This window comes from Lutra lutra, chromosome 12 (genome assembly GCF_902655055.1).
Source record: "Lutra lutra chromosome 12, mLutLut1.2, whole genome shotgun sequence".
Lineage (NCBI taxonomy): Eukaryota > Metazoa > Chordata > Mammalia > Carnivora > Mustelidae > Lutra > Lutra lutra.
This window is the reverse complement of record NC_062289.1, coordinates 56,302,543-56,327,244: the sequence shown is the minus strand read 5'-3', so window position 1 is coordinate 56,327,244 and position 24,702 is coordinate 56,302,543. Positions and strand designations below refer to the sequence as shown.

Here is a 24,702-nt window from a genome sequence, read left to right as displayed (position 1 = left end):
GCATGCCTCCATATCTTAGCTTTCTTTACAGAAAAATCACCTCCTCAGTTTGTGTCAAATCTCTGTGTGGTGAGAAGCTGGCAGGAGCACTTGCTCCACAGTATGAATTACACCTAACATCTTGGCTCTTATCCTGTCTTTTATGGATTATATTTGTACAGTCAACCACATCAAATCAACTTTTATTGCCAAGTGCTACATTAAGTCAAAAAGTTGTTTTTATTTACTCATATAATTCAAACTGAACTTGTTATGTCCAGGATCTTTGAAAATCAGATCAAAGTAATTATATCTTGTACATAGATCTGTAAAACCACACAGAGCATTTTCTCATCTGTGAGCAAATATAAGAGACTTTATTTTTAATTTGCAAGTATTTTTAAGGTATTTTTAGATATTTTAACTGTCATATTTCTTTTACACTCTTGTTTTACTTTTGTTATATTTATGTGACTCAACAATTGTCTTCAGTACTTTATTATATATGATATATTAGATTTATAGATCAAACATTGCAAAAAATACTGAAAGTTTAGAGTTTGGGAAAAAAATCTTAGGAATTATCTGATCTACTCTACCATTTTATGGAGGCAGAACCTGACTTGAACTTTATCTATTTTATCCATTTGCTCCAGTGAAATTTTACAAAAAGTATCAACGCAGGTTGTATACTAGTAGTATTCTGTGAAAATAAGAGCAATTAAAAGAAAATATGAGGAAGACAGTTTTCTAATCTATTATTCTCATCTGTTTCTCATTATGGAGACTTTACCTTTGACTCTTTTCCAACATATTTATAGCTCAGTATTATAATAAATGCTTTGGAAACAAAGGAAGAAAAAATACATATAAATTATTTCTTTCTTCCATGAACTTCCAATTTATGTCTGAGGGAACTGTAGTTTGCAGATGTATGAAACAGAATAAAATCATATAGCTGCCTAAGAATGAGTACAAACTAAATCTACATTGCTATGTTTTTAAATGTGGTTTTAAATACAGAGCAGAATGACATAGGGCTAGTTCAGCCAGGTCTTTTATTTTTTTTGTTTTTTTAATATTTTATTTATTTGACAGAGAGAGACACAGCTAAAGAGGGGAACACAAGCAGGTGGAGTGGGAGAGGGAGAAGCAGGCTTCCCATTGAGCAGGGAGCCCGATGCGGGGCTCGATCCCAGGACCCTGGGATCATTACCTGAGCTGAAGGCAGACGCTTAATGACTGAGCCATGCAGGTGCCCCCCAGCCAGGTCTTTTAGAATGGTGTTGATCTAGGCCCAGAAGAGAACAAAGGTCCTGAACCAGTGGAGGGAGCATGGTGGCCTCTTTAGAGATGGAAATGGCACAAGCACAAGTAAGATTAGAATTTGTTGGCTATCATACAAATTTTATTAGAATTAAAATTGAATTTTTATATTTTAATGGTTTTCTAAGTGAGTGGTAGTCACTCTAGTGTCTGTTTTTCTTCTTCTTCTTCTTCTTCTTCTTTTTTGAGAGAAAGGGGGTGGGGGAGGGGCAGGAAGAGAGAGGATCCCAAGTAGACTCCCCACTCAGCATGGAGCCCAAAGTAGGGTTCAGTCTCACAAACCCTTAGATCATGACCTGAGCTGAAATCAAGAATTGGATGTTTAACCTACTGAGCCACACAGGTGCCCCATTTCTATTTTTGTAAAGCCATTTAATCAATTTATTTATACTTACTAAAGAAATTGAACCAAGATATAATACATGTGATAGCCCAAGCTTCTGCAAAAATGTTCATACAGTATATTTTTGCCAAGACCAAATATTCAATAATTCATAGCATTTAGTCTCTAAGACCTAATATAAGTTATTGAAAAGGTAACTGTGAAAAGCCACTTGAGAGTGAAAAATTGAAAGTTCCCATTCAGATGACAAGAGCGCCAGTTTGTATGGCCAGGGAAGGAATTCTTTTTAGCTGCCACTCCCAGCCACAGATGCTCACCTGCAGTTCACCCTGTATTCCACTGTCAGATTAAACTCTGTTTCTCATGCCGTGAGGGCAGAATTTGTGTTTCATTTGATGTATAGTCCTTCATGATAGACTTTTTCTACACCTAGGATCAAAATGAAATACCTAAGATTCAGCACTAAGTTGTCAAGACCTTTCCATTGTGCTTTGCATTCCCTGAATGTACTTAAAAAGATATAAAAATATCAGAACCAAAAAACCATGTCTACCTTGGTCATCGACAGAATTGCCATTTGGCAATCATTTCAGTTAGTCACATCATTTGGAAACTGTAATCCATTCACATTTGAAGCTAAATTTCTTCATATAAGTCTAATTTCTTTTATTATATTGTGAATTATCTGCCCACAGATTACCTTCTCCATTGGACAATGGAGCGCCCAATAGTTCTTGCTTTGGAAATTCACCGAATTTGAGAAAGAAAATGATGGACTTTGGAGTTAGAAAAACTTGGATTTAAGTTTTCATTTTGTTCTGACTGGCTCTGTGTCTTTGGGCATGTTGCTTTACCTCTGGGACTTGTAGACTTGTGCAATTAAATACCTTAATGGCCACTTTCAGTTGTCTGGCACACAATGGGCCTTTAGTGAAAAGCAGATTGGGGTGAAGAGCACAGACATGTTTGTTTCCCCTGTCACCATTTCTCTTCCTTGATCCAGAAAAATGGGAGTTGATTTTATTTCCTAAAACTTATACAACCAGTGTGGTTTTTTTCTCGGTACTTGTTAAAATTGTACTATCCCTAAAAGGGTTGCTGATCTCCGAGCGAATATTGACTGACATTAATGTTCAAAACATTTAGAATTATCGATTTAGATTTAAGATTAGCAGATGCCATAAGCCCCATTAAACTCAACTAAAGAATTTTGCAGTTCTTTAAAATAAAAATCTGAATACATTGCAATTCTGCACCTAATTCTGATGTCTGGATTTTTACCCCACACCAAGGGATTTTCCGACTCTGGCTGGGTGTTCCGCAATTCAGCTCAATTCTCACAGTGTTTACCCGGAAATAGGGTAAGGGTCTGAGTTTCAGGACTCAGTTGTAGAAGACTGCACCCACCAACTTCAAATTCCAGTCAGTCTAGATTGTCACCTGTGCTTCTGGCCATAGGTCATAATTTCCAATGACCCACCTTTGGGTTTAATTAGTTTGCTAGAGCCTCTCACAGAACTCAGAAAAACATTTTACATACTAGATTATGTGTTTATTATGAAAGGGTCTAACTCAGGAATGGAAGCCAGAGGGAAGAGATGCAAAGGACAGAGCTTCCATGTTCTCTCCTGACTAGAACCTTCCCATATCTTCATGTGTTTCCCAGTCTGATGGGAACCTCTGAACCTCATCCTTTTGGGTTTTTATGGAGGCTTCATTACATAGGCATGATTGTTTAAATCATTGGCCATTAGTGATTGAACTCTTGTCTTTGACTCCTCTTCCCTCTCCAGAATTGGGGCCAAGGGAGTGGGACCCAAAAGTTCCAACCCTCTAATCACTGGTCGGCTCTACTGGCAACCAGCCTCCAGCCTTCTGTGCTTTCCAAAATTCACATTGTTAGCATAACAAAAGGCACCTTTATTGCTCTCATCACAGGCAATTCCAAGGGTTTTAGGAGCTCTATGCCAAGACATGGGGGAAGACTAAGTATATGTTTCTTATTATAAATGACAATATCACAATCATAAATACATCACCAGTGAAATAAAAGTATTCTTACTGAGTTGTTCACTAGCTTTGTGGTTGTCAAACCAAATGGTTATAAACCGTTTTTCACCTGAGCCTCTGTTTTAAGCACAATTTTCCATTCCTTTATCCCTGATTTAGCAATGGTACTTTCTTCACCTTTCTACCTCTCTTTTCAGTCTACACTTACTGCTTCTTCCCTCTGGGTCGGCTCTGCATTCCTCGTGCCTAGTGCTTATCTGCTAGCATTTGGGCAGCAGACGAAGTCCTTTGCAGTCAAGGGTCATCTCCTCTCCCAAACTTTGTGTGATGTCCCCAGGTAGATGAACTGTCTCCATCTCCACCATCCTATAGCATTTCATCCTGTCATCTTTTGGGTCAGGAACATGTTTCTTGCCTTCGCAAGCCCAGAACTTTCTGGCTTCTCATTTCACACAGAGTGCATTCAGTTGCAGAAAGCTTACTCCCTCTAACCTAGAGGCCCTCCAAAGTCTGCCCCGGCTGGCCCCAGCAGGGACCTCCACCCTTGTCTTTCCCACTCTGGCCCTTGCTGTATCCGTGCCACACCGGCTTTACCGCCACTTCTGCCTCTGCTGTCCCCTGGGCTGGGAGCTTTGTGCTGCCGCATGCCACCTGGGCTTGTTCAGCTGTCCCCTCCCAGAGGGAGCTTCTTTACCCAACCTTCCACAGACAGCAGCACTGCCATTCTCTAGATCCTTAGATGCCTTTGGGTTTCCTGATGGCAGATTTCACAGGCCATCGTGGTACAGTATGCATACATGTTTCTGTCTTCACCCTTCCTCCGTTTCGAGAGTGCCTCTCCTGTGGTGGCAGGGACATCATGCTGCTGTTGGTCCTCAGGGCACAGTCTGTGCTGCCTCCACGCAATAACTCAGACTTGGAGCTCAAGAGATGGTCACTGAATGACTAAGTGAGTGAATGGATGGCTTTCCTTTGAGACCACAAGTTCCCCTAAGCAGGGTCTTTGTATTATTCACCTTTGCTCCTTGGAATGTTCACAGCTCTTGCGGGTGGTAAATGCATGTCAGAAATACTTGTGGGGCACCTGGGTGGCTCAGTCAGTTAAGTGTCTGCCTTCCCCTCGGGTCATGATCTCAGGGTTCTGGGATGGAGTCCCTGCTCAGTGGTGAGTCTGCTTCTCCCTCTCTCTCGTTCTCACTCTCTCACAAATAAATAAAAATTTTAAAAATCTTCAGAGAAAAAAATACTTGTAGAAGAGTCCAGAATGTAATGAGCCAATCCACCAACAGAGCAGCTTCTTCCCAGAGGCTGTGGCCCTGTGTCCTCCCCCGCCCCCTGGACTGCATGCTCCTTCATGCCGTGTGCTGGGATGACTCAGCCCGTATCCTCCATGCGGGCCCTCAGGAAATGTTTGCTGCATTTGCTTGTTGTTTGCCTCACTCCATACATTGGACTAACGTAATCCTTCTGTACCTGCTTCACCTCCCTGCCCCTTCAGCCCTTGTTTCAAACACTCTTTTAGAAATCAGAATTAGACAGAATAAAGTATTTGATTGCATGCAGATGCTTTGTTAATGTTTTAAGGTAGGAATAAAAAGATCAACATTGAAATATGACAAGCCCCAATGCCTCTAATTAGGCATTAGAGGTTAAAGACAAAAAAGAACCTTTTTTTTTCTTTTTTGGTTTAACAAGTGAGGTGTGGATGTACCACTTCATAACTAATAGCCTTTTCTCACCAGGGTACATGGGAAGTGTGTGTTCTTTCCGCAGTGACAAAGAACAGACACACAATGACAAGCACTGGTGGGGGTGTGGAGTGACAGGGCAGACTACCCAGTCCTCCAGGGTGGGGACCAGCAGTGCAGGTGCCCATCCCATTAGACAAACCTGGCCTCACCATTTGTGCCAGGAATACGGTCCATCACAACCTCGAGGGGAACAGAGCTGCTCTCTCAATGTGGATGTAAAAACACGTAGCTACAGAACCGGTTTGATTCATATTCTCAGGAAGTATAAGCAAACCTCAAACAAGTGCTTTATCCTTGGGAGTCACCAGAGATGTGGCTGAAGAAGATAAACCTGACAGAATCCTCCCAGCTCACCAAGCCCCAGCATATCATGCCCAAGTGCGGATGCAGTGGTTAGCAGCGCCTATTAGAGACAGAAGGGGGGGGTGGCCCGTCAGAATGTGCTTCCTGGCTTACCCGACCCCAACAGAGTGTCCCTTTATGGTCAGAGAAGTCTCCCTTCCCCATCACCCACACTTAGACAGGAAGGTGGTCACCCCAGCTGTTGGACAGGCCTGCTGAAGGGCTGAGTCGGGTGTTCAGAAAGGGACAGCATCCTCTGCTTTGCAGCCTTAGCAATGTTGCATGAGGCATGATGGTCTTCGAAGAGGGTGGCAAAAAGCAGAAACTGTTTACTCTGCCGCACAGCCTCATACCCATGGTAACCGCACACCATTCATGACCAGCACCTTGCCGGGTGTGCAGCTGTTTCTAGAAAAAAGGCTGAGCCTTACTTTTCCTTAAGGAAGAATCCCTGTCAGGTCTGGGAGGAATCTGAGGAATCTGCCAGGTTGATGCCTCAAGACACTTCCCCAAGTTGTGTGGTCCCAGCTGTTTGCTCCAGTCCCCAAATCTCTGTGCGACTTTGCATCTTGATGCCACTTCTTGCTCACCTACCTGTGCCTCCTTACTGAGGTATAGAAGAACATCTGGGTCCCTTCTGGGTCCGACACAGGGTATGTCAAAGCAGAAGTATGGCCTTCAGCTCATTAACTTGACCACAGGCCACTGCTGTGTCATTACCTTCTGCTGTATGGGAACTTTTCTTAGAGATGTGGGGCCACACCTTTGTAGACCAAAGGAAGCAAATAGCTGGCTATTGCCCCAGCCTCATATTGGGTCTTCCCATTTATAAATAAATGCCCACTCCAGTGCTAGCTGAAGAGGGGGGAATGAGAACAAAGGAGGAAAAACAAGAAGACAGAATGTGAATACACACACACCTCTCACCTCTTAGTCTTCCTTTCTCCTCTCATCCATCCACTCACTCCTTTCTTTCAGTTTTTTGAACACAAAATCTTTTCACCCCAGGGCCTTTGCATATGCTATTGTTTCTGTCCAGAATGTTCTCTCTGCTCTTCTAATAGACTACACTTTCATACCCTTTGGAATTCATTTCAGATGGTCCCTTAGGAAAAAGGCCTTCCCTGACACATTATCTAAAGAACGACCACCCCGGTTTTCCATTTTATCATTACCTCTTCTCCATAGTACATATCATAATATGTAGTTATTTTAATGGTCTGTTTCCTTGCTTTTTGTCAGTATTATAAATTTCGTGAGTGGAGAGATGAAGAGTGTTGTGTCTATCAGCATTTCTCCAATGTCTGGATTCCAATATTTATCTGTTTTTTCCTCTAAGGGTTGGTTCATCACTTATGCCAAAGCATGCATCTTTAGAGACCACCTTGGGTTCTCACCTGCAACCATTATGGAGTGAATTCTTGAGTAGCAGTTGTAGAGTTAGTTCAGTCAGGCCTAGTAGCAGAGATATAGGCCAAAATACTTCCACTACCAACAGAGAGAACATTCATGAATAGGAAGTTGACAAGCAGAAAAAGATTTCCTTAGCTGACTTCCATGTCTAAATAATTTTGTCATTGTTCTTTCTTTAGCTTCTGTTTGATTTATATTTGGAAGTAATTATGATGCCTGATTACAAAGTAAATTAAACATAGATAACATTATTATGAAGTTAAATTGTATAGTAATAGACTAGTTTTACAAACTACAATAATAATAGCTATAACATTTATTATAATTTATTTTAAGGACCCTGTAAACATTGCTAATTTATTTAACTATTAAGCAAAAACAAGCATAATAGAACATAACTTGATAAAGGACATAACCCATTTTCCTTTTGGTTCATTACACAGCAGATGTATAAATATAACAGAATGATTTGTAAATATACCAAATGGCCTGGTATGTTGTTTATCCTATTGAGTGAGATAAAATCCCGAAATCTGAAGTAGGAACTCAATGATTAATAAAACCCACTTTGATGACATTTGGGACCCTGTGGAACTAGGAAAGTTTTATTCTGGTGGAGATGAAAATTCACTTAAATTATAAAATAAAACTTAATGCAGCTTTAGTCCACATCTGGAATGATAAATATGATGATGGATAGATGTCATTCTGAGAAAAAAAGGAAGATTAACTTAGCCAGGTAATAGCACAATTTCAATTTCAGTCTATTTTAAAGAGAATTTTATAAGGAGAGTTTAGTTCTTGTTCTTCCAAAATCCAGCAAGCAAGTAATCAGCAGTTTTAAGATTCCCTAAGTACTCATTGACTTAATAGACAATTACAGCATATTGTGCTTTAAAAAGTTAGCTATTTTAGAAGTCCCTAATTACAGATTTACATGATAGACTTATCAAGGAAAAATAATACATTTCAAAATGTACTTATAGTCTTAATGATATTATCTGTTTTAAATGTTCCTTGTTGAAGTGCTTATCCTGTGTGCTCTACCTTCTGGAGGTGTGAGGGCAGAATTCATATACTTTGTTCTAAAACTTGATATTTGGGTGCCTAATTCTAGCATGGAACAGTTTTGCGGATTATTTTCTCATCATAGCTAGATGACTTCCTTTGCTTCTGTTCATAGTTATTAAAATGAAATATGACAAGGTGGTCTTAGTTGTCCCATTACAGATACTATTAGATTGTCTCTCATCAAAGCACTGTTCTGTTCTAAGTTACTGATACTACAGATACACACAAACTTCTATGAGTCCTGGAATAGCTCAGTGGTTTGACAGTAAAGCACTCTATTCTAGTGTGAGGGTCCTATCCCAGCATGTGGGTCCTGTCCCAGCGTGCGGTCCTATCCCAGTACGTAGGTCCTATCTGGCCACAGATTTGTGGATGTCAGCACGTAGTTGTCCTTTAGAGACCCTGGGTTAGGCAGCAGACTTTTCAGGATTTCTCAGAAAGGTTTTAACCCTATCCAGAAAACTGTAATGTCTTCCAAGGAAAGGGAAAATGATGATATGCAATTATTACACCCGTGTCTACATTGCCCTACAGGTTTGGATAATGGAAACCTTGAATGATCAACAGACTGCCTGAGAATATTGTTTGAGGAAGGTTTACCATCTTAGAGGGTAATGTCAGTGTTGTCACTGAATAAAGACTTTTTTTGGCATCTAAACTGTACTGAGCACTGTGCCAAGCTTGGAAAGTCCTGTGGGACATGGTTTTACACTGGTGACCGTAGTGGATGGGGCAGCTAGAATGGACTCTGAACAGGCACTTGGCCAGGGAAGTGGAGGGCAGGTCCCACAGGAGGCGTTGCAGAGTCACTCTGCTGCTGCAGATACCAGTTTCAGTGTGAAGAGATTGAAATATCTCCTCCCAAGATTCTAGTCACACCAACGTCATGTTTTGAGCTTGGGGGTCAGAGTGAAGATGGAGAGCATGTGAGGGCAACTCCATATGTTTGTTTACAGACAAGCTTAAAGGTAGTAGCATCTTGGAGATATCTTGTTCCCTTTCTTTCATGATCTTAGAAAAACTGGCAAATACCTGTCCATTTTATTTTCTAAGTAGATCTATCCTTAAATGACCCATTAGAATGAAAATAGAATCAAATATTTTTTTTAAAAGATTTTATTTATCTATTTGACAGAGATCACAAGTAGGCAGAGGCAGGCAGAGAGAGGAGGAAGCAGGCTCCCTGATGAGCAGAGAGCCCAATGTGGGGCTTGATCCCAGGACCCTGGGACCATGACCCGAGCCGAAGGCAGAGGCTTTAACCCACTGAGCCACTCAGGCACCCTAGAATCAAATATTTTTAACACAAAATAAGTATTATATATTTGCATTGGGAAGGAAGCTGTATAGAGATTATGGTTTGTTTTTTCATTTCACTCTGCATTCTAAACAACCAAGAGTCATGAAGTTGAAAAGGTACACAAACCTAAAATTCAGTCAATAATGCGAGAGCCTTTGGCTTATATTTTAATTTTCATGTATGCTTTGACACTCATTTCAAACCAGAAAGTAAAAATTAGAGTTATTTTTTTCTTGGCAAAGCAATACATTTTAACTCCAACACATACAAATATTGTAATTTTAAGAGATGTCAGAAGAGCCTCCCTGGGTCTTTGGGATAACAGATCTCCACACTGTCGCATCCAGCTGGGGCCGCCATGGGGCTTTCCTTGCATGACCTGCCTGTGGAAGGACTGACACATTTAGGAGCTCCTATCCTAGCCACTGCAGACACAACCTCAGAGTTACTCTGACCCGCCAGTAGCCTCTACCTATTACATATGACATGAGCCTGTCTTCCGTTGCCACTTACCTGCCCTAGAATGTTCTTTAGAGTGCTCCTAATTTTACTTGCAGCATTCCTTCATAAAAATGTTCTGCATGTAATGTTTCTGTGATCACCAAATAGTGGGAAGCCGATACGGGTGAGGACATGGCTGCTGATAGCGTATCACTGCCACTCTGTTACTGACCCACTCCTTCAAGACATTATTCCCCTCGAATAATCCTACACTCTTTAATGCTGCTTTGCTTGACTCTTTTTCTGCATATTAAAAGCCTTTATGTCTCAAGGAATGGCAGAAGAGAGTGAAAGAAGTGGCTGTGGAAGTTTATAATCTTTAATGTGTAGCGTGTTTTTTACAGGGAAGAGAACATCCTCCATCCTTTGCTTTTAAGTCATCACTCTCTTCTTCATATCAATGGACCTGTTTTGTAACGGAAGTCATTAGGAGCCGACTCATTATGTAATACCTGCCCACGAATTCCCTACAGTGTCAGGTGGTCAGGGAGAACGGCAATACAGTGAAGTCTCCCATCTGATTCCAGGGTTAGCTTTCCACCTTCCCCAAGTAAAGGCAGGATGTGTTTTTAGTCACAATTACTGAAAGGCGTGTCTCGCTCAGCCTAGTGCAGAGGGTTAGTCCTCCATCACTGAAGTGGACAGTCAGCACATGCTGAGCAGAAGACACTGTGAGTGGCCTGAGTTCAAGGTCATGCTGTATGAAGACCATACCTGGACCATTGCCAGCTCAGGAAACTGCGTCTCTTGTGAGGAGCGTGTGAGGATCAGGAGCAGCGGTGGTCTCCAACTCTCTCTGCGCGCTCCCGTGGTGGTCTCCGGCTCGTCGTGCGCACTCCCGCTGTATCTGTTGCTGTCGCTGTGTAGCATGGTACAATCACCCAGACTTCACTCTGTTCATTCTAGATATTTGACTAACACGTGTGTGGTTACCCTTGCTGTCGCTTAAGCTTTAAAGCAAGGGATAGTGTATTCAGAAGTTTTTTGTCTATAAACCTATAGAAGTTTTGAGTACAGACGTTGCATCTTGGGCAGCATAGCAGAGTGAAAAGAGCACAGATCTGCAAGTTAAGAAGCTTGAATTCTTGTCCTGATATGATGTGATTTATGATCGGGCACAAAGAATTTGATCTCCCAAAGCATTATTTCCTTATTGCAAAACTAAGAGTGGTCTAGGTCAGTGGTTTCCAATCTGAGAAGGAACAGCTAAGTAAGATCCACAAGCTTACCCCTGGAATTCAGATTTTTGGGGACTTGGAACTTTATATGTCCAAATATCTGAGTCCTTTCCAGCTTCTCCTGATCCTCTGTGGCTGTGCCCATGGTGTCTGGCCTACGCAGAACCTGCTAGGTTATTGTCCTGCTGCTTTAGAGTGGACTCAAAGGGCAGGTACCGTGGACACTTACCCAGCCATCGGCAAGTTGGCATTTCATGATCAGACCGTATGAAGGCCACTTTCTCTCTTTCTCAGAATGGAGCATCTTCATATCTGTGATGAAAAGGGTGTTGTTATTTGCTGTTTTGAGCAGGTAGCACGGAGCAGGTGTGGTCTCTTGTCTATCTTGCACGGAGGTCCCTCTGGGCGGCACTAACACTTTACAGGCAGGAACTGCTAATCCTTCTCCCTCAAGCCAATAATCCAAACTAACTCAAAGCCCCCAGTGAGTAAACTGGTACACAAGTCTTGGAGGAAAGGTGGGCTGCTCCTTCCATTTCATCCAGGCATGTGTTACCAACCTCAGGGTGGAGGGTTTCCTTCCCACTAAAACATGGCAGTTCTGCCAAGACTAATCACAAGTTACTCAATACAGGAATGTCATTAATTGTAGTGTTAGGTTTAGAGTAGAAATCACAATTAATTATGTACATATAAACAAGCTTCCCAAACAACTCTCAACATTTAGAATAGTCAAGGTGCTAATTTTTGGAGGGATTGGGCATTAATGCCCAGTTCTACTTTAGGAATTATTTACAGGTTATTGGAAAGATGTTATCTTCACCCCTTTTTAGAACCACTCCATAGTTTAATTCTTCTAACTAATTTCTTCTTTTGGCAAAAGGAGAAAAATCAGTTAAAGGATTGGAGATGCTCAAAAACAAACATGAATACAGTTTTAGGTCAGTTTTGTATCTCTCTTCACATGAATAAGAAAAGTTCTAGGAGTAAGGAAGGCATAGTTACCATCCTTTGGGATTCTGTTTAGTGTCCTATTGCAGGGGGCAAAGTAGAGGGAGAAAGGAAGGGAGGAGAGGGGACAGAGAGAGAGCATGAGGTCAGGGAGGGGAGAGAAACAGAAATAGAAGTATAGAGTGAGGAGAGAAAGGGAAGGTTGCAGCGTTTTCGTTTTGATTAGATAGGAGTAGTTCATTTACATAAACCAAATACCAAATTAGTTGTTGTTGTTTTTAAGAAAGCTGATTTCATGAAACAAGATGGGATCAGGAAGGAGACAAACCATAAGAGACTCTTAATCTCACAAAACAAACTGAGGGTTGCTGGGGGTGGGAGGGTAAGGATAGGGTGGCTGGGTGATGGACATTGGAGAAGGTATGTTCTATGGTGAGTGCTGTGAAGTGTGCAAGCCTGATGATTCACGGACCTCTACCCCTGGGGCTAATAATACATTATATGTTAATAAAAAATAAAAAATTAAATTAAAAAAAAAGAAAGCTGATTTCATATAAAAGACAAATGAGGGGAGATGTAGCACAAAAGAAAGTAGTTTTAGCTTCTATAGTAGCTGGGTTTTTTTTTTTAAGATTTTAATATATTTATTTGAGAGAGAGCACAAGCCAGGGTGGGGTGAGTGGGGAGGGCAGAGGGAGAGGGAGAAGCAGAATGTCTTTGGGTAGGGAGTCTGACACAGGGTTCCATCTGAGGATCCCTGGGTCATGACGTGGGCTGAAGGCAGACCCCTTAAGTGACTGAGCCACCCAGGTACCCCAGTTTTTACAATAGCTTTGAAAGAATTTGTGTAAAAGTTAAGATTTAGAAGACAAATGCATCTCCTTTTATTTCTTTCTTAAAAGTAATGAAAACAATGATACAGTACAGTCTAGTGAAGTAGTTTTGTTTGACTTGCTGTTATACACATATTGCCCCCTACCACCTGCCCTTCACCCCAGTATGGTTATGAATTAGAGGCAAATTTAATTCAACTTAGTTCAGTAACATGTAAACCAGGTATTTCATGTGTACCAGTAACTCCCAAAGTTTTTTCTACTCTTAAAATTCTGTGCTTCTGGGGCACCTGGGTGGCTCAGTGGGTTAAGCCTCTGCCTTCAGCTCAGGTCATGATCTCAGTGTCCGGGGATCGAGCCCTGCATCGGGCTCTCTGCTCAGCGGGGAGCCTGCTTCCCCCCTCTCTCTGCCTGCCTCTCTACCTACTTGTGATCTCTCTCTCTCTGTCAAATAAATAAATAAAATTAAAAAAAAAAATTCTGTGCTTCTGCATTATCTATGTGGACCTCTCCCAATTTTTCCCTTCCATAAATCAAGAGTGTTGTTTTTCTGATTTTTTGACAGGTTAAAAACTGGGTTACAAAACAGGTTGGCATTTTATGAAGGTCTCTGCTACTTGATAATATGAGAAGAGCCTAGTTTTGTGTAAACAGTTGGGTACAAATTGACACCCCAGTCCTGTGCCCATACTTAAGCACGAGATCCGATTTTTTTGGGCTCCCCTTGTTATTGACCAGTTACTTGTCTTATTTATTCTGTCTTATTTAAAACTCCACATGTGATAAGTGCATTTTATATTTGCTAAGGGAATCCTTGCCCACTGTTCTGTCTCCTTTTAAAAACCAAGCAGAGCCCAGTAGAACATGTTTCACTTTTGACCGTAAATGTTCAGTGGGAAGCTCTGGTCGGATCCGTGGGAGGGGCTTTCAGAAGGCTGGCATTGCTGCTGAACTCTTCTCACCAAGGGGTGATGGTGATGCTCGCCGCAGTAGAATAAGTATCATTGTCACCACTGGCCACAGAGCAGGACTCAGGCACATTTCTAGATGGGGTCCTGCATCAGGTGGGTGAACTTTGCCTTCCATTACAGCTATTGCCATGGCTATATTTTAAAGGTTTTTCTAGATCAACAGATTAGACAAAACAGTCACATTTGTAGGAACCTTTTCTTATTCTTAAGTTGCATTTCCATTTCACAAAACTATTATTCTATTTTGCTTACATATCTTGAAAACTGACAGCCTGAAACCTGGGACAAGCAAACATGGTGTTTGGTTACATTATTTTCTTCAACACTGTTTTCTTCTTCTGTTTGAGAAACTCATTATTACAGCACAATGGGTATTTGTTATTCCTAATTTCATTAGGAGATAAAGAATGATTAATCTATAATTTCAGTTTGAAAGGTATGCTTATTCTTTGCATTCTCTAGCATTCAGGGGTAGTTATTTCATTAAATCTTCTTAACAACTGTAAAATAAATTTCCTGGGGGCAGGGTGGGAGGAAAAAAAACAAAAACAAAATAAAACAAAACAGGGTACTGCCCTAAAGGTTTCTTCCTAAAATAAAGACAAGTGAAATCCTAAGTGTATGAAATGAGAACATGTGCATTTCTGAATAGTTTCCTTTATTTATTTCTTTTTAGATCCAGATTTAAATCTGCTCCTTCCCTTGCTCCATTCTTAATTTCAGCTGATTGTCTTGGGCCTGTTTTGCTAAGAAAACTAGTACTCTGGGTGGAGAGCACTTAGTGCCCAGGTCTGCCCCTTTTTTCTCTTCCATACTCCGTTACCTTGAGTTGGACTTCTTGGCATTCAGTGACCAAAAACGGTCCCATTCCAGTCCCAGCAGCTCTGCGCTGCATACACACAGCCAGGGAACAGGTGGCCTTCCTCAGCATGTGGTCACAGCCCTTGACTTGCTTCCTGGCGCACTGTTTGCATGTCCTTCTCCATGGAGGATGCATGGCTCTGCCTGGCTGTACCTTCTCCACCCCTTCCTCATGCTCTTTTCGCCTCTACCTACTCTGTTCCCCAGAGCTCAGTCCTCAGGCCTCTTCTCTCCTCCACTGACACTAACTCACCATGGGATCTCACCTAGTCCATGGCCTCAAGCACCAGGTGTAGACACCATGATTGCAGGGTACCTCTAGACCCAGCCACTAGGCACAGCCTGCCCCAGGCCCTTGCCTACTGTGTCCCTCAAAGAACAGACTCAGTAAGTGTATTCTTAATTATTCTTCAGTCCTTTCTGTTCTCCAGAGCCCCCACCTAACCCAGAATGTCCCTTTGGCCTGTGAGATCTCATCTCTTGCCTGCTTTCCTTTTTGGCTCCAACCACACTGGCCTTCCTGCTATTCCAGAAATGTGCTCTCACATCTCTCACATGTAGAATCAAATGTCAGGACTTCTCCCCTGACTACCAGCACTCCCACTTCTGCCCCATGACTTTATGTCTTCCTAGCACCATCACTATCTGACATTCCATTGTGTTTCTCAATGAGTGTTTATTCTATCTTTGGCAACAGAACGTAAGCTCCAGGGACAACAGGTCTTTCTGTTTGGGCTGCTGCCATATCCTTGGCCCCCCAAATCCTGTCTGGTATATAACAGGCACTCAGTACCTCTTTAAATGAGTAAATAACTCTCAGTGGCTATTTAAAAAAACTATTATTTAAAAAATAGTATCGGGACGCCTGGGTGGCTCAGTTGGTTAGGCAGCAGCCTTTGGCTCAGGTCATGATCCCAGCGTCCTGGGATCGAGTCCCACATCGGGCTCCTTGATCATCAGGGAGCCTGCTTCTCCCTCTGCCTCTGCCTGCCGTTCTGTCTGCCTGTGCTCGCTCTCTCTCCCTCTCTCTCTCTGACAAATAAATAAATAAAATCTTTAAAAAAAATTTTAAAAAAATAAAAAATAGTATCAAGAAAATAAGAGTTAAAGTATCTTAACTTGTTTGCTAGCAGTATCAGATTTAAATCTGTTCCACTTTTCTGTGTATCCTCCAGCAGATATTACCACCCGATGGTAAAGTCATTTCTCTGTAAAACACTTGTGAAATGAATCAGGTTGAACTGAAAACTTTTCTGGCAGTGGTAATTAGCTAGGAAGCCTGCTGCTTGATCCTCGTGCCCTGATGTGGGCCCACATCAGTGCAGAGCTCACATATATATGTAAGGGAACAGAACCCCTTCATTTGCGTCAGTGCCATTGTCATTCTGCCCCCAATCACCTCTAGACCCAATAAAATAACAGTTCAGAGAGGGGGCTGCTTCCTACTCAGAAAGAGGGCAGTGAACGCAGTCTCTAACCCATACTTACTGGGCCAGTAAGCCTTTTCACTCACGTCACTGGTGGTCACCAGTTTCCGCCATTTTGAAATAAAGGCCAGTTCCCTTTCTCATTTTTTAGCAATGGGTGCGAGCTCTTTAGTGTACTGATTTTTCCCTTGATATCTTAAATCTTCTTTATGTGACAAATAGATCTAATGCTCATATGCAGTTCTTGTTTTTGTCTTAGAACAATTATTTGATTTCACAAAAGGATAAACACAAAATCGCTGTTTTCTTGTATGGATTTTTCAGCTGCAAGTCACACAAAAATCTGTTTACAGTGGTTTCATCAAAGAGGTTATTCTTCACCACTTTTGCTTTCGTCTTTGTGCTTGTCAACCTTGTGAGCTCTTATGTCTGCATTCCATGAAGGTCGAGGAAGGAGGACATGGGCAAAGCAGCACTGGCATCACCTTTACCCCCCTGCTGGGAAAGAAGCCTTTGTGGACATCCTTATGTTGCACTTCCCTTAGGTCTTATTGTCCCAGATGGTGTCAAATGACCACATCTAGATGTGAGAGGCTGGCAAAGCCAACATTTTTAGCTGGGCACATTGCTGCCTTGAACCAAATCAGGGTTCAGTCAGCGAGAAAGAGGGAATGGACATTGGGTGGGCAACTACAGTGTCTGCCTGGGCTGCTGATGGCAGCCACATAATTTCATATGAATGGGGGGCCCACTAGGACATTTACTTACTGTATCACGTGAGTGTGAAGCATTGCTCCTTACTCGGATAATTTCCAGTCTACAAGGATATTTTCAATTTCGTTTTGCCTTTGCAGGAAGAACTATGCCATTAGATTGACTCCTGCCTAAGTACAATTTTCACAGAAGACTCGGAGTAAATTAGGAGCTATTAGTGCTTGATAATAGCTCATGGTATTCAGAAATAGAAAACCAGAGGTTGATTTTAGACAAGCTAAGCTCTGAAATAGGAGTAAAGTGGGGATTAGCTTCCAGCATGGTGGTCAGGATATGCCAAATTATGCCTACAGGTGTTAATTGTTGCTGTCTTTATGATTTTTGATTCATTTATAAAATGTTTTTATTTGGTATTTATTATGTGCCAGTTGCTGCTTGTAGTGGGTTCTGGGGCTCCAGTGGTAGACTCAGTAGATAAGGTCAATGTCCTGACTCTAGTGAAGGGAAACAGGAGCTCAGCAGATAAACTAGGAAATCGATTCAGTTAAAGTGGCAAAAAGCAGGCAAGGAAGGGTAAAATGTTCTCTGAAAAAAATGAATTCAAGTTGAGAACATTTTCTTCTTGAGACTTAATTCTTTAAATATCCAAGTTAAAAGGAAGATATTCTTGGTAAAAATGCAATTATTTTCTGAGGAAAAAAACATTAATTTTATCATAGGTTCCCTTATCCTAGAGGCAATAATATGAAGGATTATAGAATTCACAGGTTTCTTTTCCCCAACAGATGGCTGTCTAATTCACCGTTGAGTCAACCCATTAAACTTCATCATACAAAATGTACCAAGGAAAATTGTTAGATTCCATGCTTTTTTATTGCATGTTCTTCTCTACTTCTTCTTTGTTATGACCCTTGCTTGCAGTTCTTAATGTAATAACTCTTCTCGTAATAGTTGAGGTCATACTCTTCCTCACGTATCTAACTGTTAAAGTAGAGAAATATAACCCCCATCGGGACATTGGAGATAAGTGTGCATTGATAAATATTTAAAAGATCACTTCAAGCCTAATTTAATCAAGTGCATTGAAATAGTCCTGAAAAACATATTAAAGAGCCTTCACTGACAGTTTATTGGAAAGTTGTCCACACAGAGCGACAGGCTGACTGACAGAGAGCATTTGTTTGGTGGTTTGTTTATAGGTATAATATTCCAAGTCTTTTTGACGGTGGCCTTAGTAGTGCATTCTGAGGCGCAGTTTGGAGAAAACTCTATTTATATTCTGTGCTTCTTTCTTATAAATCTTTTTATTTACCGACTGACATAAACATACTTCTTAATTAGAGACTTGTTTACAGTTCTTTAACTATAGTTTTCATTGAATTTGTTTAAAAGTTGTTTCTTTCTCAAGGCTGCTTCCAAAAGCTACCTTTGGATGAGGCAACATGTTTCTCTCTGTTTATCCCTCAAGGTGTTTTGCAAAATTATGAAGGCATAATAAGTGTCTAAGACAGATTTTCTTCTCACTCAATAAACTTACCGAAAATGTCTCTAAGGTCTAAATATTTGCTGTGGTACCTTCTAATATTTGTTATATGTAGGCCGTGGGCTTGTATATAGCCTGTGAGCGTCTACAGCTTGCAGGTTATAAACAAAGCTGTAGAAATGGCAGCCCAGGAACATATCTTGAGGTTCTCTGACATCTTCAGGTTAACTAGAGGAGGGAGATCTGGCAAACAGTATTCCAAGAGAATGCCCATATGCAGCAAGGAAACTGTCGGCGGGGGGTGGGGTGGGAGGGTGGGTGCTGCCACCAAAGCTTGTGGACAGTAACAACTTGAGAAGGGATAGTGCGTAATCACACCAAAGCAGCAAGTGTGATGTATCCTTAGTAGCCCATGATGGACTTTATGCACAGAAGTCGTTAGTTACCTGAGAGGAATGACATGGTTTGAGAAGCGAGATGTGAGGAAACAGAAATAACTTCTCTGAGAAGTCTGACTGGGAAAGGCAAAACAGTGAATGGCTCCTAAACGGGAATGTGAATCCCAAGGAGAGCATTAAGCTTTTGTTTTCTGTTTTGTTTTGTCTTTGTTTTTTTTTTTTTTTTCTTTTTGTGGTGGGGAAACTGGAATTTGTTGAAATACTGGTACAAAAGATTCAATAGTGCAGGAGTGACAAGAATATATTAGAGCCTAAAGACCCTATAGATAAGATCCAAATGGAAAGGGTGAGAGACCCACCCTGGAGGGGAGAGAGCTCCTCATTGTGATGGAAAGGAAGGAGGGAATGCTGTACCCCATGGACAGGTTCCTGTTTTCCCAGTGAAGTACAGGCAGGGGCAGCTCTGAGAACCAGAGGTAGAAGCTTGTGGAGGCCTGGGAGAGTGGGGAGGGGTTCAGGTGACACTGAAGACCATAGTTTTGTTAACAGTGAATCTGCACCATTGTGTAATTTTTTTCTAGGAGAACTTAGTCCTTTGAAACACAGACCAGCAGGGTGGTGCCACTGACCCATGGCAAGCTCTTTATATTCTTCCTACAGTCACCTGTCACAGAAGGTCGTCGAGGCAAGGGGGCTTAAGTTATTTGCAACAGAAGGGAGCTACTGGTTGGCAGAATCGAAGAAAAGGGAAGGGAGTTATTTATGAAGGGAGAGAAGTGAGGAGGGAAAGAAGGGACTCCGTGGCCTGGAAACTCCCAGGATATTGAACCATCATCGGCAGCTGGGCTACCTCAGCAAGCAATCTGGAAGGATACGATTTTGTAGTCAGATGGCCTGTTTGCTTAGTGCTTTTGGAAGCAGTGTCATTTTGTGTGATGACAAGATCCAGAGTGCTTTTTCTAGAGGGAGAGCAGACTGAGGAAAATCACAGAACAGAGAAACGGGGTTGAGCTCCTGATAATCTTTAGAGATAGATTGCCCTTGGGCTTGATAGAGTTTCTCTCTGGCCTGGAGTAGTTACATATAGTACATATTAGCATTGATATTAGTATTAAGTACATACAGCATTATAATATTAATGCAGCATAACTGTTACTGTACATAGTATTAGTAAAGTGGAGTAGGAGTCAGTGCTTTTTTTCAGCTAGCTTTGAAAGCTACTTGAGCATGACTAGGGCTATGTTCACCATCTTTGGCATGTCTCATTTATTAGCTGAATTTTTTAAAAAAATTTTATTTATTTAAGAGAGAAAGAGAGGGAGAGCAGAGGGGCAGAGTGAGAGGGAGAAATAGGTACCCCACTAAGCAGAGAGCCTGACACAGGGCTCAACCCCAGGACCCTGGGATCATGACCTGAGCCAAAGGCAGACTCCTAACTGACTAAGCCACCCAGACACCCCTATTTATTGAATTTCTGTCCTGTATTTGGGGGAGTCTTGTTGTGGTTGAGTGGAATTTCAAAGGGAACCACAAACCAGACCTCAGTCTTTCACATTCTTAGCTCATGGTTATATCGCCTTTGCCAGTATGATTCTCTAAAAGAAATGGATAAATGTTCTCATATTTTTAAAACATTTCAATGCCTGTATATTTCGCTCTGCCTCAGATATCAGTTGTGTTAGTTTTATCTATGACAGCACTGATATTTTCTGCTAAATCATGTTATAAAACATCACAAGTATCCAGTAAGTGTTTTAGTGATGGTTTGTTTTTAATTTGCAAAGTCTCAATGAATATCATTTACATATTTTAGTCTTTCTAGTTCTTTACTGAGGGTGTTTTCAAGGTATGTTCTTTTACTTCCTGAAGGAGCAAATGATGTGAAAATCCTTCCAGGGCAAGCTGTTTGTCCTACTCCAGGGTGCCGAGGAATAGGCCATATCCGTGGTCCACGGTATTCAGGACATCACAGGTAAAAATTTTTCTTGTTTAAATTATTTTAGGGATGAATTGGAACAGTGTGCAGATTAGCAGCTATAGGTAGCATCATAAATGACTCTCTTGGAGCCAAATGCCTTCCCATCATGCTCCCTTCTCTGTGTCTCTAAGGCCCCACTTGACATTCCCTGCTGCCTGCCCACCTCTGCCCTTCCTGGAGCTTTCTTGGACCCTTGAGGTCTTTCCTGGACCTGCATCACTTCCCAGAACCTCTGCTGTCTGACACTTTCCTTAACAAGTGCCTGTTCTATGGGACGTGCTCACCACTCTGTGTCCTACCCCAGGCCTGAATTTTCTCCACACAAATGCTGCATCCTGCTGTCTTCTAGAGAAATTCCAGAGCTTCTTGCCTCTCCCCCCTATTGTTTTCACCTTGCCCCTATTTCCCTTTCTCTATGTCTTAGTCATTTGGAGATGAGATAATTCAGTGATAGAATAGAAAGTATTAAGTATAAGTTATATTGAAGCATATACCCATGTATCCAATATTTCAGAAAAGTTTAGAGAGGATAGTGCTTTAAGAAAAAGTAAGTACAAATAAATCCGTATAAGTCCCTACTGTTTTTTCTGTTCCCATAAATTGGTAAAATAACATAGAGATGAATTATTCGTATGGTGCTATAGTTATAGAATATGTAAAATAAAAAAAATTTGTTGAAATACAAAAATACATAAGATAAATGTCATAGATAAGTAGAAAGAGAAGAGAATAAGTTATGAAATGTGCGATGCAAGGTAATATTTGTTTGAACAAAAGAGATCCATGTGGAAGTCTTGCTTTACCAGGTGGTTGCAATCCTGGAAGCCAGTGCTGAAAACAGTTCTAAATGAACTAAAGCAAATGTTACTATAAGGAATAACAGTAAACACTCCCAAATAGCATAAATGAATATGTTATATGTGTAAATGTAACATTAACACTTAAAAGGATGTCATATAGAATCCATAAAAAAAGAAATAAAGATGTGTGGACATCTTGGGTACTTGGGCAAATGTGTAGGACTCGGGCTAGGAGACTGGGGACAGATCTCTGGAGACATTGTGGTGTTATGTGGGGGAAGGAGGAAAAGAGACGAAAGGACAAAAAGTGAGAGGGAAGGGGAGTGGTCACACCATTTGCGGGACTCTGTATTAGGTGAAGACCCTGTTGAAACAGAGCCATTTTTCAGACATCCTTAGGGGTATATAGCTATGAAGAATCTTCCTCGGGCTTTTGTTGTGGGCTTCTTTTTGTTTTTTTAAAATCTAGAACTGCATACCCCTTTATGATTTGTCACGAGTCATATATGCCTGTTTAAATTAAAATTAATCAAAATTATGGGGCGCCTGGATGGCTCAGTGGGTTAAGCCTCTGCCTTTGGCTCAGGTCATGATCCCAGGGTCCTGGGATCGAGCCCCGCATCAGGCTCTCTGCTCAGCAGTTAGTCTGCTTCTCCCCTCCCCTTTCTTTGCCTGCCTCTCTGCCTACTTGTGATCTCTCTTTCTCTGTCAAATAAATAAATAAAATCTTTAAAAAATTAATCAAAATTAAACAAAAACTAAATCCTCTGTTCCTCAATCACATGTAGCCAAGTGTGCCCATTCACCACCATACTGGATGGCACAGAAAGCAATGAAGCATAGCCGTGAGAGTGTTTACCATGTTCTGCTTTCTCCTAGTAGATTTTTGAGTGGCAGTTATTTCCAGATGAAAAGTGAGTCCTTCCTTCAAAACTTGGGTCATTATCCTGAAAGTTAGCAAGACTGTAACATTGTGGTTGGCCTGGTTTACCCTCCTGAGGCACTGGGGCTGAAATAACAAATATCACCCTGGACAGCTCTAGCATGATTACCCTGGAGATAAAATTACCAGGTAGCTCAGTCAAGGTCTCTTCTTCCACTTCATCACAACGGACTTGGCTCCCACACTGTTCCTACATGTGGTTCACTTGCTTCTCCCTGCTTGGATTCGGAAAACATAGTGAACAGAGTCACAATGGGTGTGCTCCACTTTGTTCCAGCAGCTTCCTGGAACTTTTCTCATTCAGTATGGAACAGACAGACCCAGTTGTTGTTCGTATTTGTAGTATCTAATTATGAATAATATTGGGACTGTCCGACATGATTTCTTCCATCCACCACGCAGCCTTTAAAGATTGGCCTCAGAACTTCTAAAGAAACTAGAAGAGTGTGGAAGTAGAGTTTAAAGAAAGGCATTCAGTGAAGCCTAGCAGAAAAATCAAATACTGCACCTATATGATAGTCAGAAAGAAAGCACAAGGCAGTCTTTCTCCAGACCTAAGGATTCATAGGGCTGCTCAGGGCAGTGTCTTTGTGACTTGGTCTTGGCTCTCTTCCCGCCCTAGATCTTGTTATAATAGAGCAGGGCTCCTGTAAATTGAAGTCTTCAGAAGCTTAATGATTCCATTACCTCAGAAAAAAAAAAATAAACAACTACTTGTGATGAGCTTCTTTCTAGATTAGAAAAGACAAAAATTAGATAACTGGATGGTTCTTAAACTTGTATTTAGAACTTATACAGAATTAAACTGTCAGGCAAATTCTTACTTACCTGTGAAAAGAGATTTTATTATATTGAATACTATTTTGTATTCATGGAATGAGGGTAAGTTCTTGGTGGGGTTAGTGTTGATTGTAAAGCAGTTATGGAGGGCAGAGGTTATAGGCAATATAAGGTTAGCTCCAGTAGGCACAGAGCATTTATCTCTCTTGCTTTAACCATTTTCAGTGACTGGTCTTGTTTTACCAAGTTTAGCTTTGAGATGCTAGAGTTACTCATTGACTGACTGTATCCATTTTTTTCCCATTTTTAATTAATACTTTGATTTCTTTTTAAACTACCAATTCTTGTTTTCACTTCTGTATAGATTATCACATTCTGAATATCATTTACTCAGTCAATGTACTAATGTAATGTTGAGTATAACTTAAGAACTTGGAACTAATTGGGCAAGAACAGTTATGATAAATCATTTATATTCTTTGGGGTTTGTTTTAATGTATTCCCATTACTGTAGTATTAATTTTACATAGTTGTATAACATGAAAAATATCGTTCGTCAGCATGTATCTTTGGTGGTATCTGTTGAGAATATTACACACACACACACACCTAACTACACCTACTAGGAATTTGCCTTAACATACCCAAAGTTGTCATTATACATTTTCCATCTTATTTGTCAATGAGACGGTAAGCAGGAGATGAGAATTTTAAAATGCTGCATTCTCCCAGAGCCCTGGATTTGTTGTCATAATCATCTCTAGCTTGAGTTTCCTAAAGCGTATGAATTAGACTTGCATTTTCTAAAATGAAAGGTTTTTTTTTCTTCTTGTCATAAATATGTACCTTTACCGAGGAGTCATCATTCTACAAAATGCTCTTTACAGTTTCTAGTCCAGAAGAGTTTCAGGCAAATATTTTTACATTTAAAAAGAGGAAGAAAATAATATAAGTAGAAACCCCTCCAGCTTCACAAAGTCCTGTACAAAACAGCTCAATTGACCTCTGCTTCCAAAGCCTTGGGGAATGCTTAGAAGTATAGGAAGACAGTGATTTTAGTTCTGTAAAATACTCTGGGCAGCAAAGTGCTTGCAAGGAGTGAGTCTTGTTTTTACCATTTTATGTCAGGGTTTCTGATTCTGATATTGAAGTCATGGTGTTTTGAAAGGAAGTAAACAATGTTCTTAAAATAAGTTGTCAGTGTCTTGTTTCGTACAGCGGGCAAGGAGAGCTGTGACATCAGGACATAGCTGACGACATCTGAAAATAATAGACCACTTTGAGAGATCAGGTGGACTTCTTGGTATCCTTTTTAGATGGATTTCAGACAGGTTTACTCTAGTTTTCAT

The 24,702-nt window shown here is 41.1% G+C and overlaps 1 protein-coding gene across 7 annotated transcripts in view; it reads left to right on the top strand.

Moving 5' to 3' along the window:
- Nucleotides 1-24,702, top strand: part of L3MBTL4 (L3MBTL histone methyl-lysine binding protein 4) — a 465,624-nt gene that overhangs the window by 266,801 nt on the left and 174,121 nt on the right. For all 7 annotated transcript variants that reach the window (XM_047697687.1, XM_047697683.1, XM_047697681.1 and 4 more), the window contains one exon: nucleotides 20,722-20,824. In XM_047697687.1, coding sequence (XP_047553643.1) covers nucleotides 20,722-20,824 — 103 coding nt within the window. The remainder of the gene's footprint in view (nucleotides 1-20,721; nucleotides 20,825-24,702) is intronic.